Genomic DNA, 14,019 nt, shown 5'->3' with positions numbered 1-14,019 from the left:
CTCTATCAATTCTCCTCGAAATCTTCTCTTCTCCAAGGAAAAGAGTCCCAACTTTTCCAATCTATCTTTATAACTGAAGTTCCTCATCCCTGGAACCATTCTCGTGAATCTTTTCTGCACCCTCTCTAATGCCTTCACATCTTTCCTGAAGTGTGGCGCCCAGAACTGGACATAATACTCAAGTTGAGGCTGAACCAGTGTTTTATACAAGTTTTATATAACTTCCTTGTTTTTGTACTCTATGCCCCTATTAATGACCTAGAATGCTTTTTGATGCCCCTATTAATGAAGCCTAGGATGCTGTATGCTTTATTAGCTGCTCACTCAACCTGCCTTGCCACCTTCAATGATTTATGCACATACACAGGTCCCTCTGCTCCTGCACCCCCTTTTAGAATTGCACCCTTTATTTTATTGCCTCTCCATGTTCTTTCTACCAAAATGAATCACTTCAATTTTCTCTGCATTGAACGTCATCTGCCTCTTCCTTTTGACTATCTAAACTATCCTCCTCACAGTTCACGATACTTGCAAGTATTGTATCATCCGCAAATTTTGAAATTGTGCCCTGTACACCAAGGTCTAGCTCATTAATATACATCAGGAAAAGCCGGGGTCCTACCACCAACCCCTGGAGAACTCGACGATAAACCTTCCTCCAGTCCAAAAAACATCCATTAATCACCAGTCTTTGTTTCCTGTCACTCAGCCAATTTTGTATCCATGTTGCTACTGTCCCTTTTATTCCATGAGCTAGAACTTTGCTCACAAGTCTGTCGTGCTGCACTGTATCAATTACATTTTATTCATTCATGGGATGTGGGCGTTGCCCTGTCCCAAATTGCCCTCGAGAAGGTGGTGGTGAGCTGCCTTCTTGAACCGCTGCAGTCCATGTGGTGTAGGTACACCCACAGTGCTGTCAAGAAGGGAGTTCCAGGATTTTGATCCAGCGACAATGAAGGAACGGTGAGATAGTTCCAAGTCAGGATAAATTCATATACACCACATAAACAGCATTACCCTCAACAACCCTCTCTGTGAACTCATCAAAAATCTCAAGCAAGTTAGTTAATTAACCAGTTAAAAAAAAGCAACATTTTATGGTTCATCTGACTGAGCAGTAACGACTATGTGGGGTGATTTTGTGTGATAGCGTCAAGTGGAGGATATTGGATCACTAGTCCATTACACCCCGCTGTCACTCAGGAGAGATGTGTAAAGGGCAGCTGATCCAATACCGCAAGTTTTATGCTTTCGCCCAAAGTCAAAATGGTCCCACACAATGCGCAGCCTTTTATGCTCTCCCCCCGGCAGGTTTGGAGGTGGGGAGGGCATTTAATTGGGTGGGATGGTAACGGGTGGGGACGCCGCCACCATCCCACCTCTACCCTGATATAGTCTGTGGCGGGAAGGCCCATGGACGACCTCCCTGCCCCGCCACCAACTGAGGCCCTTATGGGGTAATTAATGCCCAATTAAGGGACTCTTTCTGCCGCTGCTGGTATTAACCCAGTGGCGGGCGGGCCTGCCACCACATGGGGAGCACGACACACAAACCCATCTGGGGTTCCCTGTGGTGTCCCAGGGCGAGTGGGGTGGATGAGGGGTCCCTCATTCAAAGGCATTCTTTCGAATTGTGGGACCCGGCAATTGGAAGGGGGGGGGGGGGGGGGGCGGCCCACTGAGACCCACCCCCTTGCCCCTGCTGCCGACACCGCGACAACCCCCCCCCCCCCCACCCCCACCCCCCGCGATCCCCCACTGCATGAAACCCCTCCTGCCATTACCTACCTTAGGCATGGGTCACTCCGCGATCCTGGGCCTCCAGTGGGTCTCATTCCAGTGTGCCCCCCGCCCCCCCCGGTGGCACTGCCGAACAAAAGAGTTGCCAGCATTTGATTGGGCGGCAGCTCTCAGCGGGCAGTACTTCCCACCACTGTGGTTCTGATTCTGGGAAAGGCCTGCCAGTGGCATTTCAAGTGCGTGATTGGCTCAACATACGGCGGGCCTACCACAAAGGAGGCAACACGGGTCTCTCGCCAACTTTCCAGCCAAGGGCCGAGACCCCCAGTGCTTCGTAAAATTCCCCCCAGTACATGTGTGTTTTAATAGCATGTTAGCGAAGTGCAGGAGTTTCTGGGGGATGTGCAGCTGCAGGAGAGGACGGTTGGTGTCCTTATGTCCGAAAAGACAGATGACAGCCTGTTCTTCATTGGCACAAGAGACGAAAAGAAAGATCTGCTCTATAATGAAGGAAAATGGAAGCTTCTGCAAACTGATCTCATTCTACAGTTGCCTTGCCCTTGACTGCTTGAAGATGAGGCTCTGTGATAGTGTGACACAGCTGATTCAGCAGCTCATCTGGAAGATGATCTGGTTCACTAAACACCACGCCTGGATGTGTCATTGTTCAAAGCTGTTGAATTATATAACAATCACACAAGGGCATCCCTTACAGACACAGAATCATAGAATGGTTACAACACAGAGGAATTCATTTAACCTGTTGTATCCATGCCGGCTCTATGCAAGAGCGACTCAGTTAGTCCCACTCCCCTGCCTTTTCTATGTAGCCCTGCAATTTTTTTCTCTTCAGATAGTTATTCAATTCCCTTTAGAAAGCCACAATTGAATCTGCCTCCACCGCACTCTCGGGCAGTGCATTCCAGACCCTAACCACATGCTGCATAAAATAAGATTTTCCTCAGGTCACCTTTGGTGCTTTTGCCAATCACCTTAAATCTGTATCCTCGAGTTCTTTATCCTTCCGCCAATGGGAACAGTTTCTCTCTATCTACTCTGTCCAGACCCCTCATGATTTTGAACACCTCTATCAAAGCTCTCTCAACCTTCTCTTCTCTAAGGAGAACAACCCCAGCTTACATAAGAACATAAGAAATAAGAGGAGTAGGCCATTCAGTCCCTCAAGCCTGCCCCGCCCTTCAATAAGATCATGGCTGATCTGTCCCAGGCCTCAACTCCTCTTTCGGGCCTGCTACACATAACCCTCGACACCCCAAGATTTCAAAAACCTATCTACCTCCTCCTTCAATACATTTAGCGACCTAGCCTCCACAACTCTCTGAGGTAGAGAATTCCAGAGATTCCCCACCCTCTGAGAGAAGAAATTCCTTTGCATCTCAGTTTTAAATGTGTGCCCCCTTATTCTGCAACTATGTCCCCTAGTTCGAGATTCCCCCACCAGTGGAAACATCTTCTCAACATCTACCCTGTCAAACCCCCTTAAAATCTTATATGTTTCAATAAGATCACCTCTCATTCTTCTAAACTCCAATGAATAAAGGCCTAACCTGTTTAGCCACTCTTGATAAGACAATCCCTTCATCCCAGGAATCAGCCTAGTGAACCTTTTCTGAACTGCCTCCAATGCTAGTATATCCTTCCTTAAATTCCTTGGGGTGGCGCAGTGGTTAGCACCGCAACCTCACAGCTCCAGGGACCCAGGTTCAATTCTGGGTACTGCCTGTGTGGAGTTTGCAAGTTCTCCCTGTGTCTGCGTGGGTTTCCTCCAGGTGCTCCGGTTTCCTCCCACATGCCAAAGACTTGCAGGCTGATAGGAAAATTGGCCATTATAAATTACCCCTAGTATAGGTAGGTGGTAGGGAAATATAGGGACAGATGGGGATGTGGTAGGAATATGGAATTAGTATAGGATTAGTATAAATGGGTGGTTGATGGTCGGCACAGACTCGGTGGGCCGGAGGGCCTGTTTCAGTGCTGTATCTCTAAATAAATAAAATAAAAAATAAATACAGGGACCAAAACTTTATGCAGTACTCCAGGTGTGGCTTCACCAACACCCTGTACAGTTGTAACAAGACTTACTCATTTTTAAACTCTAACCCCCTTGCATTCCTAAATTCCATTTGCCTTCCTAATTACTTGCTGCACCTGCATACTAACTTTTTGTGTTTCATGTACAAGAACACCCAGATCCCTCTGTACTGCAGTATTTTGTAGTCTTTCTCCATCTAAATAATAATCTGCCTATTTATTCTTCCTACCAAAGTGGATGACCTCACACTTTCCCACATTGAACTCCATCTGTCAAGTTTTTGCCCACTCACTTAACCTATCTATATCCCTTTGCAGATTCTTTGCGTCTTCATCACAACATGCCTTCCCACCTATTTTTGTATCGTCAGCAAATTTGGATACACTACACTCTTTCCCTTCCTCCAAGTCATTAATATAGATAGTAAATAGATGAGGACCTAGGACTGATCCTTGTGGCACCCCACTAGTTACGGCTTTCCAACCTGAAAAAGACCCATTGATCCCGAATCTCTGCCTTGTGTGTGTTAGCCAATCCTCAATCCATGCCAACACATTACCCCACAATACCCTGAGCTCCTATTTTGTGCAATAACCTTTTATGTGGCACCTTATCAAATGCTTTCTGAAAATCCAAATACACTACATCTACCGGTTCCCCTTTATCCACCCTGCTTGTTATATCCTCAAAGAACTCTAACAAATTTGTCAAACATAATTTCCCTCTCATAAAACCATGTTGACTCTGTTTGATCGCATTATGTTTTTCTAAATGTCCTGCTATTTCTTAATAATGGACTCTAACATTTTCCCAATGACAGATGTTAAGCTAACTGGTCTCCCTCCCTTCTTGAATAGGGGTGTCACATTAGCGGTTTTCCAATCCGCTGGTACCCTACCGGAATCCAGTGAGTTTTGGTATATTATGACCAATGCCTCCACTATCTCTGCAGCCACTTCTTTTAAAACCCTTGGATGCAGGCCATCAGGTCCTGGCGACTTGTCTGCCTTTAGTCCCATCAGTTTGTCCAGCACCTTTTCCCCCCCATTAGAGATTGTTACAAGTTTCTACCTCCCATTTACACCTTGCTCATCTATTATCGTTGGGATGTTTACAGTGTCCTCCACCGTGAAGACCGATGCAAAATATTAGTTTAAGTTATCTGCCATTTCCCTGTTCCCTGTTATTAATTCCCCAGTCTCATCCTCTAAGGGTCCCACACTTACTTTAGCTACTCTCTTCCTTTTTATATACCTGTAGAAGCACTTACTGTTTGTTTTTATATTTCTTGCCAATTTACTCTCAATCAATTTTCTCCCTCTTTACTAGTTTTTAAGTCATCCGCTGCTGGTTTCTAAAAAATTCCCAATCCTCTGGCCTACCGCTAGCTTTCGCCACTTTGTACGCCTTTGTTTTTGATTTGATACTCTCCTTAACTTCCTTTGTTATCCACGGGTGCTTCATTGTTCTCGAGTCCTTCCTTCCGACTGGAATAAACGTTTGCTGAGTGTTATGAAATATCTGCTTAAAAGTCTGCCACTGCTCATCCACTGACTTTCCCCTGTAGTCTATCTTCCCAGCCCACTTTAGACAACTCTTTCTTCATACCTCTGTAATCGCCCTTGTTTAAGTTGAAGACACTGGTTTGAGACCCGAGTTGCTCACCCTCAAACTGAATTTGAAATTCTACCATGTTATGATCGCTTCCCCATGCAGGATCCTTAACTACGAGATCTCTTATTAATCCTACCTCATTACACATTACCAAATCTAAAATAGCCTGTTCCCGGGTAGGTTCTGCAACGTATTGTTCTAAGAAACAATCCCTGATGCACTCTACAAATTTGTCGTTCATGCTACCCTTGTCAATTTGAATTGTCCAGTCTATACGCAGATTAAATTTACCCATGATAATTGCAGTGCCCTTCTTACATGCCTCCATTATTTCCTGATTAATACTTTGTCCTACTGAGAGGCAAATCCTCGGGGGCCTATAGACCACTCCCATCCATGATTTCTTTCCCTTGCTATTCCTTATTTCTACCCCAACTGATTCTACATCACGATCTATTACACCTACATCATTACTCACAACTGCACTGATCTCTTCCTTTAATAACAAAGCTACCCCACCTCCTTTTCCTTTCTGTCTATTCTTCCGGAACATCAAATATCCTTGAACATTGAGTTTCCAGTCCTGGTCATCCTGCAACCATGTTTCTGTGATAGCTATCGAATCATATTCATTTATTTCTATCTCTGTCGTCAGCTCATCTATCTTGTTACAAATGCTACGTGCATTCAGATAAAGAGCCTTAAGCTTTGACTTTTTACCATTTTTACCTACTCTGGTTCTAATTTCTGCAGTACTGTTATGCTTGTATTCTCTGTCCCTTCCTGCAACACTCTGATTAATGTATGCCCCTTCAATTGAACCCTTCCCCCACTATTTAGTTTAAAGCCTTATCTACAACCCTCATTATACAATTCACTAGGACACTTGGCCAAATCAAAAAAGAGGCACGGAAGAAATACCCACCAATCACTTACCAGCTCTCCTGTGACGTCACACTGTGATTTTTGCTGGTTAAGCAGGTCCACTGAACAGAACAGAACAGAACAGAACAGAAGAGTGCTCTCACCACTGCTCCAATCTATTCACATAACTGAAGTCTCTCATCCCCAAAACCATTCTCGTGAATCTTTTCTGCAACCTCTATAATGCCTTCACATCATGCCTCAAGTGTGGGGCTCAGAATTGGATACAATGCTCCAGTTGAGGTTGAACTCGTGTTTTATAAAGGTTCACCAAGCTTCTTTGCTTTTGTAATCTATGCCTCTATTTATAAGGCCAGGATTCTATTTGATTTATTAACCGCTTTCTCAATGTGTCCTGCCACCTTCAACTAATTGTGAACATATATCTCCAGGTCCCTTTGTTCTTGCATCCCTTTAGAATTGTATCCTTTATTTTGTATTATCTCTCCTTGTTCTTCCTAACAAAATGTATCACTTCACATTTCATAAGATCATAAGATCATAAGAACTAGGAGCAGGAGTAGGCCGTCCGGCCCCTCGAGCCTGCTCCGCCATTCAATAAGATCATGGCTGATCTTTTCGTGGACTCAGATCCACTTACCCGCGCTCCCACCATATCCCTTAATTCCTTTATTGTTCAAAAAGATATCTACCTTAGCTTTAAAAACGTTAACTGAAGAAGCGTCAACTACTTCACTGGGCAAGGAATTCCATAGATTAACAACCCTCTGGGTGAAGAAGTTCCTTCCTAATTCAGTCCTAAATCTGCTCCCTCTAATCTTGAGGCTATGCCCTCTTGTCCTAGCTTCACCCGCCAGTGGAAACATCCTCTCTACTTGTATCTTATCTATTCCCTTCATGATTTTATATGTTTCTATAAGATCCCCCCTCATTCTTCTGAACTCCAATGAATATAATCCCAATCTACTCAGTCTCTCCTCATAAACCATCCCCCTCAACTCGGGAATCAACCTAGTGAACCTCCTCTGCACCCTCTCCAGTGCCAGTATATCCTTTCTCAAGTAAGGAGACCAAAACTGCACACAGTACTCCAGGTGCGGCCTCACCAGTACCTTATACAGCTGCAACATAACCTCTCTGCTTTTAAACTCAATCCCTTTAGCAATGAAGGACAAAATTCCATTTGCCTTCCTAATTACTTGCTGTACCTGCAGACCAACCTTCTGCGATTCATGCACAAGGACACCTAGGTCCCTCTGCATAGCAGCATGCTGCAGCTTTTTACCATTCAAGTAATAATCCTTTTTACTGTTACTCCTACCGAAATGAATGACTTCACATTTATTAACATAGTATTCCATCTGCCAGACCTTTGCCCACTCACTCAATGTATCTATGTTCCTCTGCAAAGTTTCACAGTCATCTGCACACTTTACTCTGCCACTCATCTTAGTGTCATCTGCAAACTTTGACACCCTACACGTGGTCCCCAACTCCAAATCATCTATATAAATTGTAAATAATTGCAGTCCCAACACCGATCCCTGAGGCACACCACTAGTGACTGATTGCCAACCAGAATAGCACTCATTTATCCCCACTCTCTGCTTCCTGTTAGTCAACCAATCCTCTATCCATGCTAATACTTTACCCCTGACGCCATGCATCCTTATCTTATGCAGCAGCCTCTTGTGCGGCACCTTGTCGAAGGCCTTTTGGAAATCTAGGTACACCACATCCACTGGGTCCCCATTGTCCACCTTGCTCGTAATGTCATCATGGAATTCCAAAAGACTTGTCAAGCATGACCTGCCCTTCATGAACCCATGCTGCGTCTGCCTAACGGGACAATTTCTCTGCATTAAATTTAATCTGCCACGTGTCCGCCCATTCCTCCAGCCTCTCTGTGCCCTCTTGAAGTCCATCACTATCCTCCTCACAGTCCACAATACTTCCAAGTTTTGTGTCACCTGCAAAATTTTGAAATTGTGCCGCACACACCCAAGACTAGGTCATTAATACAGATCAAGAAAAACAGTGGTCCTAACACTGACCTCTAGGGAACCTCACTGTATACCTTCCTCCAGTCTGAAAATACACCATTCACAACTACTCTCTGTTTCCTGTCACTCAGCCAACTTTGTATCCATGTTGCCACTGTCCCTTTTATTCCATGGGGTCCAACTTTTCTGACCAGCCTGTTGTGTGGCACTTCATCAAATGCCTTTTGGAAGTCCATATACACCACATCAACGGCATTACCCTCATCAACCCTCCCTGTTATCTCATTAAAAAACTCAAGCAAGTTAATTAAACATCATTTGCATTCAACAAATCCATGTTGACTTTCCTTAATTAATCCAGGTTTGTCCAAATGACTGCTAATTTTGTCCCAGATCATTTTGTCCCAAATGCTAAAAGCTTTCCCACCACCGAGGTTAAACTGATTGACCTATAGTTGCTGGGCTTATCCTTACGCCCTTTTTTGAACGAGGGTGCAACATTTGCAATTCTCTGGCACCACCCCAATATCTAAGGAGCATTGGAAGATTATGACCAGTGCCTCTGCAATTTCCCTCAGTATCCTCGGATGCATCTCATTCAGCCCTAGTGACTTATTAACTTTAAGTGCAGCCAGCCTATCTAATACCCTCTCTTTATCAATCTCTAGCCCATCGAGTGTCTCATCTACCTCCTCTTTCACCATGACTTTGGCAACATCATCTTCTTTGGTAAAGATAGATGCAAAGTACTCATTTAGTATCTCAGCCTATACCCTCCAACTCCATGTGTAAATCCCCTTTTTGGTGCCTAATCGACCCTACTCCTCCTTGTACTACCATTTTACTATTATTATGCCTATAGAAGTCTTTGTTAGCTGCCAGTCTCTTCTCATACTCTTCCTTTGTTGCTGTTATGAGCTCCCTCTAAATTTTCTATATTCAGCCTGGTTCTCACTTGTGTTGTCCACCTGACAGCCCGGGGTGGATAAAGTCATTCTCGGTGGGGGTCCTCCATGGGCCACAAATTGCCCATAGAGGAGGGACCCCCCCCCCCACCACAACCCGCCAAGCCCGCAGCGAGGGCAGCTCTTTTTACAAGGCATCCTCCCTGTGGGGTGAAGGCACCCCACCACTGCTAAGATCCCTACGGTGGTGGGAAAAGGCCTTTAATTGGCCGTTTATAGGCCATTTAAGGGTATCAACTGGCCTCTGGGCAGGAAGGCCGCCGTCGGAATATCCCGGCCCCGGGAAGATCGCCGTGGGACGGGGCGACGAAGGGCTCTCTGCCCCGCCACCGCCCCCCCTGCACCCGTCGCGATACTCTGTGCCTCCACCATCTCTAATCCTGCCTCATGGGGGCCCATAAAATCATGGCCCCCTATTCTGCTTCATCTTACTCGCTATCACTTTCATCATCCATGGAACTCTGGCTTTATTTTTCTCAACTTTCCTCCTAATGGGAATGTACCTCAACTGTACCCGGACCATCTCCTCTTTAAAGGCAGCCCATTGTTCTGTTACAGTTTTGCCTGCCAATTTTGGATTCCAATTTACGTGGGCTAGATCTGTTCTCACCCCACTGAAATTGGCTCTCGCAATTATCTATTCGTACTCTGAATTGCTCCTTGTCCTCTTTCATAGTTAACCTAAACATTATGAAACTAGAATCACTGTCCCCTAAATGTTCCCCTATTGACACTTGATCACTTGACCCACCTCATTCCCCAGAACCAGATCCATCAATACCTTTTTCCTATCACGTCACTTACTCGTCCATCAGGGATACTGTCATCGGTTAAATATTTACTGAATGTATTTGTATCATCTGGGCAGATGACATCACCTTTGTGCTAAACACAAACAATTCTACGGTCTGTTTCCTGGATTTAATCAACAAAAAGAAGAGAGGGATGGGCAGATCTGTTTTGTTATTCTTTCATGGGATGTGGGCGTCGCTGACAAGGCCAGCATTTGTTGCCCTTCCCTAATTGCCCTTGAGAAGATGGTGGTGAGCTGCCTTCTTGAACCGCTGAAGTCCATCTGCCACGGGTACACCCACAGTGCTGTTAGGGAGGGAGTTCCAGGATTTTAATCCAGTGACAGTGAAGGAACGGCAATATATTTCCAAGTCAGAATGGTATGTGACTTGGAGGGGGACTTGTAGGTGGTGGGGTTCCCATGCATTTATGGGCGGCACAGTGGCGCAGTGGTTAGCACCGCAGCCTCACAGCTCCAGCGACCCGGGTTCAGTTCTGGGTACTGCCTGTCCGGAGTTTGCAAGTTCTCCCTGTGACCGCGTGGGTTTCCACCAGGTGCTCTGGTTTCCTCCCACAGCCAAAGACTTGCAGGTTGATAGGTAAATTGGCCATTGTAAATTGCCCCTAGTGTAGGTAGGAGAATGGTGAGGATGTGGTAGGGAACATGGGATTAATGTAGGAATGTAAATGGGTGGTTGTTGGTCGGCACAGACTCGGTGCTGTATCTCTAAATAAATAAATTTGCTGCCCTTGTCCTTCTGGGTGGTAGAGGTCGTGGGTTTGGAAGGTGCTGTCTAAGGAGCCTTGGTGCGTTGCTGCAGTGCATCTTACATATGGTACACACCGCTGCTACTGTGCATCAATGGTGGGGGGAGTGAATGTTGAAGGTGGTGGATGAGGTGCCGATCAAGCAGGTGGCTTTGTCCTGGATGGTGTCGAGCTTCCTGAGTGTTGTTGGAGCTGCATTCATCCAGGCAAGTGGAGAGTATTCCATCACACTCCTGACTTGTGCCTTGTAGATGGTGGACAGGCTTTGGGGAGTCAGAATTCCCAGCTTTTGACCTACTCTTGTAACTACTGCATTTATATGTCTGCTCCAGTTCAGTTTCTGGTCAAAGGTAACCCCCAAAATGTTAATAATAGGGGATTCAGCGATGGTAATGTCGTTGAATGTCAAGGGGAGATGGTTAGATTCTCTCTTGTTGGAGATGGTCATTGCCTGGCACTTGTGTGGCATGAATGTTACTTGCCGCTTATCAGCCCAAGCCTGAATGTTGTCCAGGTCTTGCTGCATATGGTCGCGGACTGCTTCAGTATCTGAGGAGTTGCGAATGGTGCTGAACATTGTGCAATCATCAGCGAGCATCCCCACTTCTGACCTTATAATAGAGGGAAGCAGCTGAAGACGGTTGGGCCTAGGACACTTCCCTGAGGAACTCCTTCAGCAATGTCCTGGGGCTGTGATGATTGGCCTCCAACAACCACAACCTTTGTGCTAGGTATGACTCCAATCAGCGGAGAGTTTTTCCTCTGTTTCCCATTAACTTCAGTTTGGCTAGGGCTTCTTAATGCCATACTCAGTCAAATGCTACCTTGATATTGTCAAATCACTCTCACCTCGCCTCGAGTTCAGGTCTTTTGTCCATATTCGGAACAAGGCTGTAATGAGGTTAGGAAATTAGTGGCCCTGGCGGAACCCAAACTGAGCATCAGTTAGCAGGTTATTGCTGTTTAAGTGGTGTTTGATAGCAGTGGTGACGACACCTTCCATCACTTTGCTGATGATCGAAAGTAGACTGATGGGATAGTAATTGGCCGGGTTGGATTTGTTCTCTTTTTTGTGCAGAGGACAAACCTGGCCAATGTTCCACATTGTCAGTGTTGTAGCTGTACTGGAACAGCTTGGCTAGGGGTGTGGGTAGTTCTACAGCACAAGTCTTCAGTACTACAGCCAGGATGTTGTTAGGACCTTTGCAGTAACCGGTGCCTTCAGCCGTTTCTTGATATCATGTGGAGTGCATCAGATTGGCTGAAGACTGGCATCTGTGATGCTGGGGACCTCAGGAGGAGGCCAAGATGGATCATCCACTCGGCACTTCTGGCTGAAGATGGATGTGAATGCTTCAGCCTTGTCTTTTGCACTGACGTGCTGGGCTCCCCCATCATTGAGGATGGGGATATTTGTGGAGCCTCCTCCTCCAGTTAGTTGTTTAATTGTCCACCATGATTCACGACTGGATGTGGCAGGACTGCAAAGCTTAGATTGATCCATTGGTTATGGGATTGCTTAGCTCTGTCTATTGCATGCTGCTTCCACTGTTTGGCATGCAGTAGTCTTGTGTTGTAGCTTCACCAGGTTGACACCTCATTTTCAGGTACACCTGTGCTGCTCCTCGCATGCTGTCCTGCACTCCTCATTGAACCAGGGTTGATCCCCTGGCTTGATGGTAACAGTAGACTCCCAGGGCAACTCCCTCGCGACTGTATACCACTCTGCCGCCATCTCTGGTGGGTCTCTCCTCGCAACGGGACAAGGGAATGGTGTCCAGGAATGGTGATGGTGGTGTCTAGGACATTGAATGAAAAATATGTTTCCATGAGTATGACTATGTCAGGCTGTTGCTTGACTAGTCTGTGGAACAGCTCAGGACTTTGCAGGGTTGACAGGGCTGGGTTTGCCATTGTCGTTTCTGGTGCCGAGGCCGATGCCGGGTATTCCATCCAGTTTTATTCCTTTTCAATTTTCGTGTAGCAGTTTTGTAGGCTTGCTAGGCCATTTCAGAGGGCAATTAAGAGTGAACCACATTGCTGTGGATCGGGAGTCACATGTAGGCCAGACTAGGTAAAGACGGCAGATTTCCTTCCCTAAAGGGCATTCGGGAACCAGATGGGGTTTTTTAATGACAATCTATGGTAGTTTCAGTCACCATTACTGCCTAGCTTTCAATTCCAAATTTTCATTAATTAGCCATGGTGGGATTTGAACCAGAGTCCCCAGAGTATTAGTCCGGGTCTCTGGATTACTAGTTCAGTAACATTACCACTATGTTATCGTTTCCCCCTAGGTCTTAGGCGAGTGCTAATCGCAGCAGTAATAAACAGACTTTTGGTCTTGATGGAGTGGTATATCATAGCAATAAGCAAAACACACCACAGTAATTTATTCATTTGTTACCACACATCTGCACTGGCTGAGAGGATGAGTGAGCATCTTAACACCAAAACTCTGCCAAGGTTGCTCTGATACCAAACACAAGGAGGTGCAAGAAAATGACTTGTCTTCTCCTCTGAATTTTCCCACCAAAAGGAAGAAAAAGTAATCATTTGGCTCCCCTCGATGCAGAACTGGGCCAGGAATTCTCTCCAACAACCACCTCACCCCAACATTGTGCCCCCACCCCACCAAATGACAAACATTGATGCTGCATTAGTTGAACTCAGCCAGGTGGGGGCACTGTAACTGGCCTCAGCTCCCCTGGATCCAGTGATGCTTGCTCTGGCTGGGTGTGGGCAGGATCAATCTTGGCATCGATGGTTCACCAGATTGAGGACACTCACCGTCTGAGCTCACACACGGTGAATGGTCATTGGCACCTAGAAACCTGTACCTTAGCACTCCCAGGAGGGGAAAATTGTACAAGAGCAGGCATGACCTTTTAAATAATAGACGGAAATTCGCGACAGCTAACAATGACGTGGTGCGGCAGAGAATGGCAAACAATGTTTCACTTACGTGGGAGTTATCGAGCTGTACAGAATGTAGGCCTCGCCACTAACTAAGGAGTTCACATTCAGCACCACCAGGTTAGTGAGGAGCTGGCACGCTGTCTGATTACTATAGCTTGCATTCTGAAAAAGAAAGCTCTTATTAGTTTCCACTTAGAATCTTACAGTGCAGAAGGCAGCCACTCAACCGATCCTGGACATGAAGCTGCCCACTCAACCAAACTGAAACAGGGCCCCA

The 14,019-nt window shown here is 46.0% G+C and overlaps 1 protein-coding gene across 3 annotated transcripts in view; it reads right to left on the bottom strand.

The window, feature by feature from the left end:
• LOC137378740 (meckelin-like) overlaps nt 1-14,019 on the bottom strand; it is a 196,324-nt gene that overhangs the window by 97,896 nt on the left and 84,409 nt on the right. For all 3 annotated transcript variants that reach the window (XM_068049104.1, XM_068049105.1, XM_068049106.1), the window contains exon 8: nt 13,789-13,904. In XM_068049104.1, coding sequence (XP_067905205.1) covers nt 13,789-13,904 — 116 coding nt within the window. The remainder of the gene's footprint in view (nt 1-13,788; nt 13,905-14,019) is intronic.

Source organism: Heterodontus francisci, chromosome 17 (genome assembly GCF_036365525.1).
Source record: "Heterodontus francisci isolate sHetFra1 chromosome 17, sHetFra1.hap1, whole genome shotgun sequence".
Lineage (NCBI taxonomy): Eukaryota > Metazoa > Chordata > Chondrichthyes > Heterodontiformes > Heterodontidae > Heterodontus > Heterodontus francisci.
Note: the sequence above shows the minus strand (reverse complement) of the source record. Positions and strands in the feature narration are given on the sequence as shown.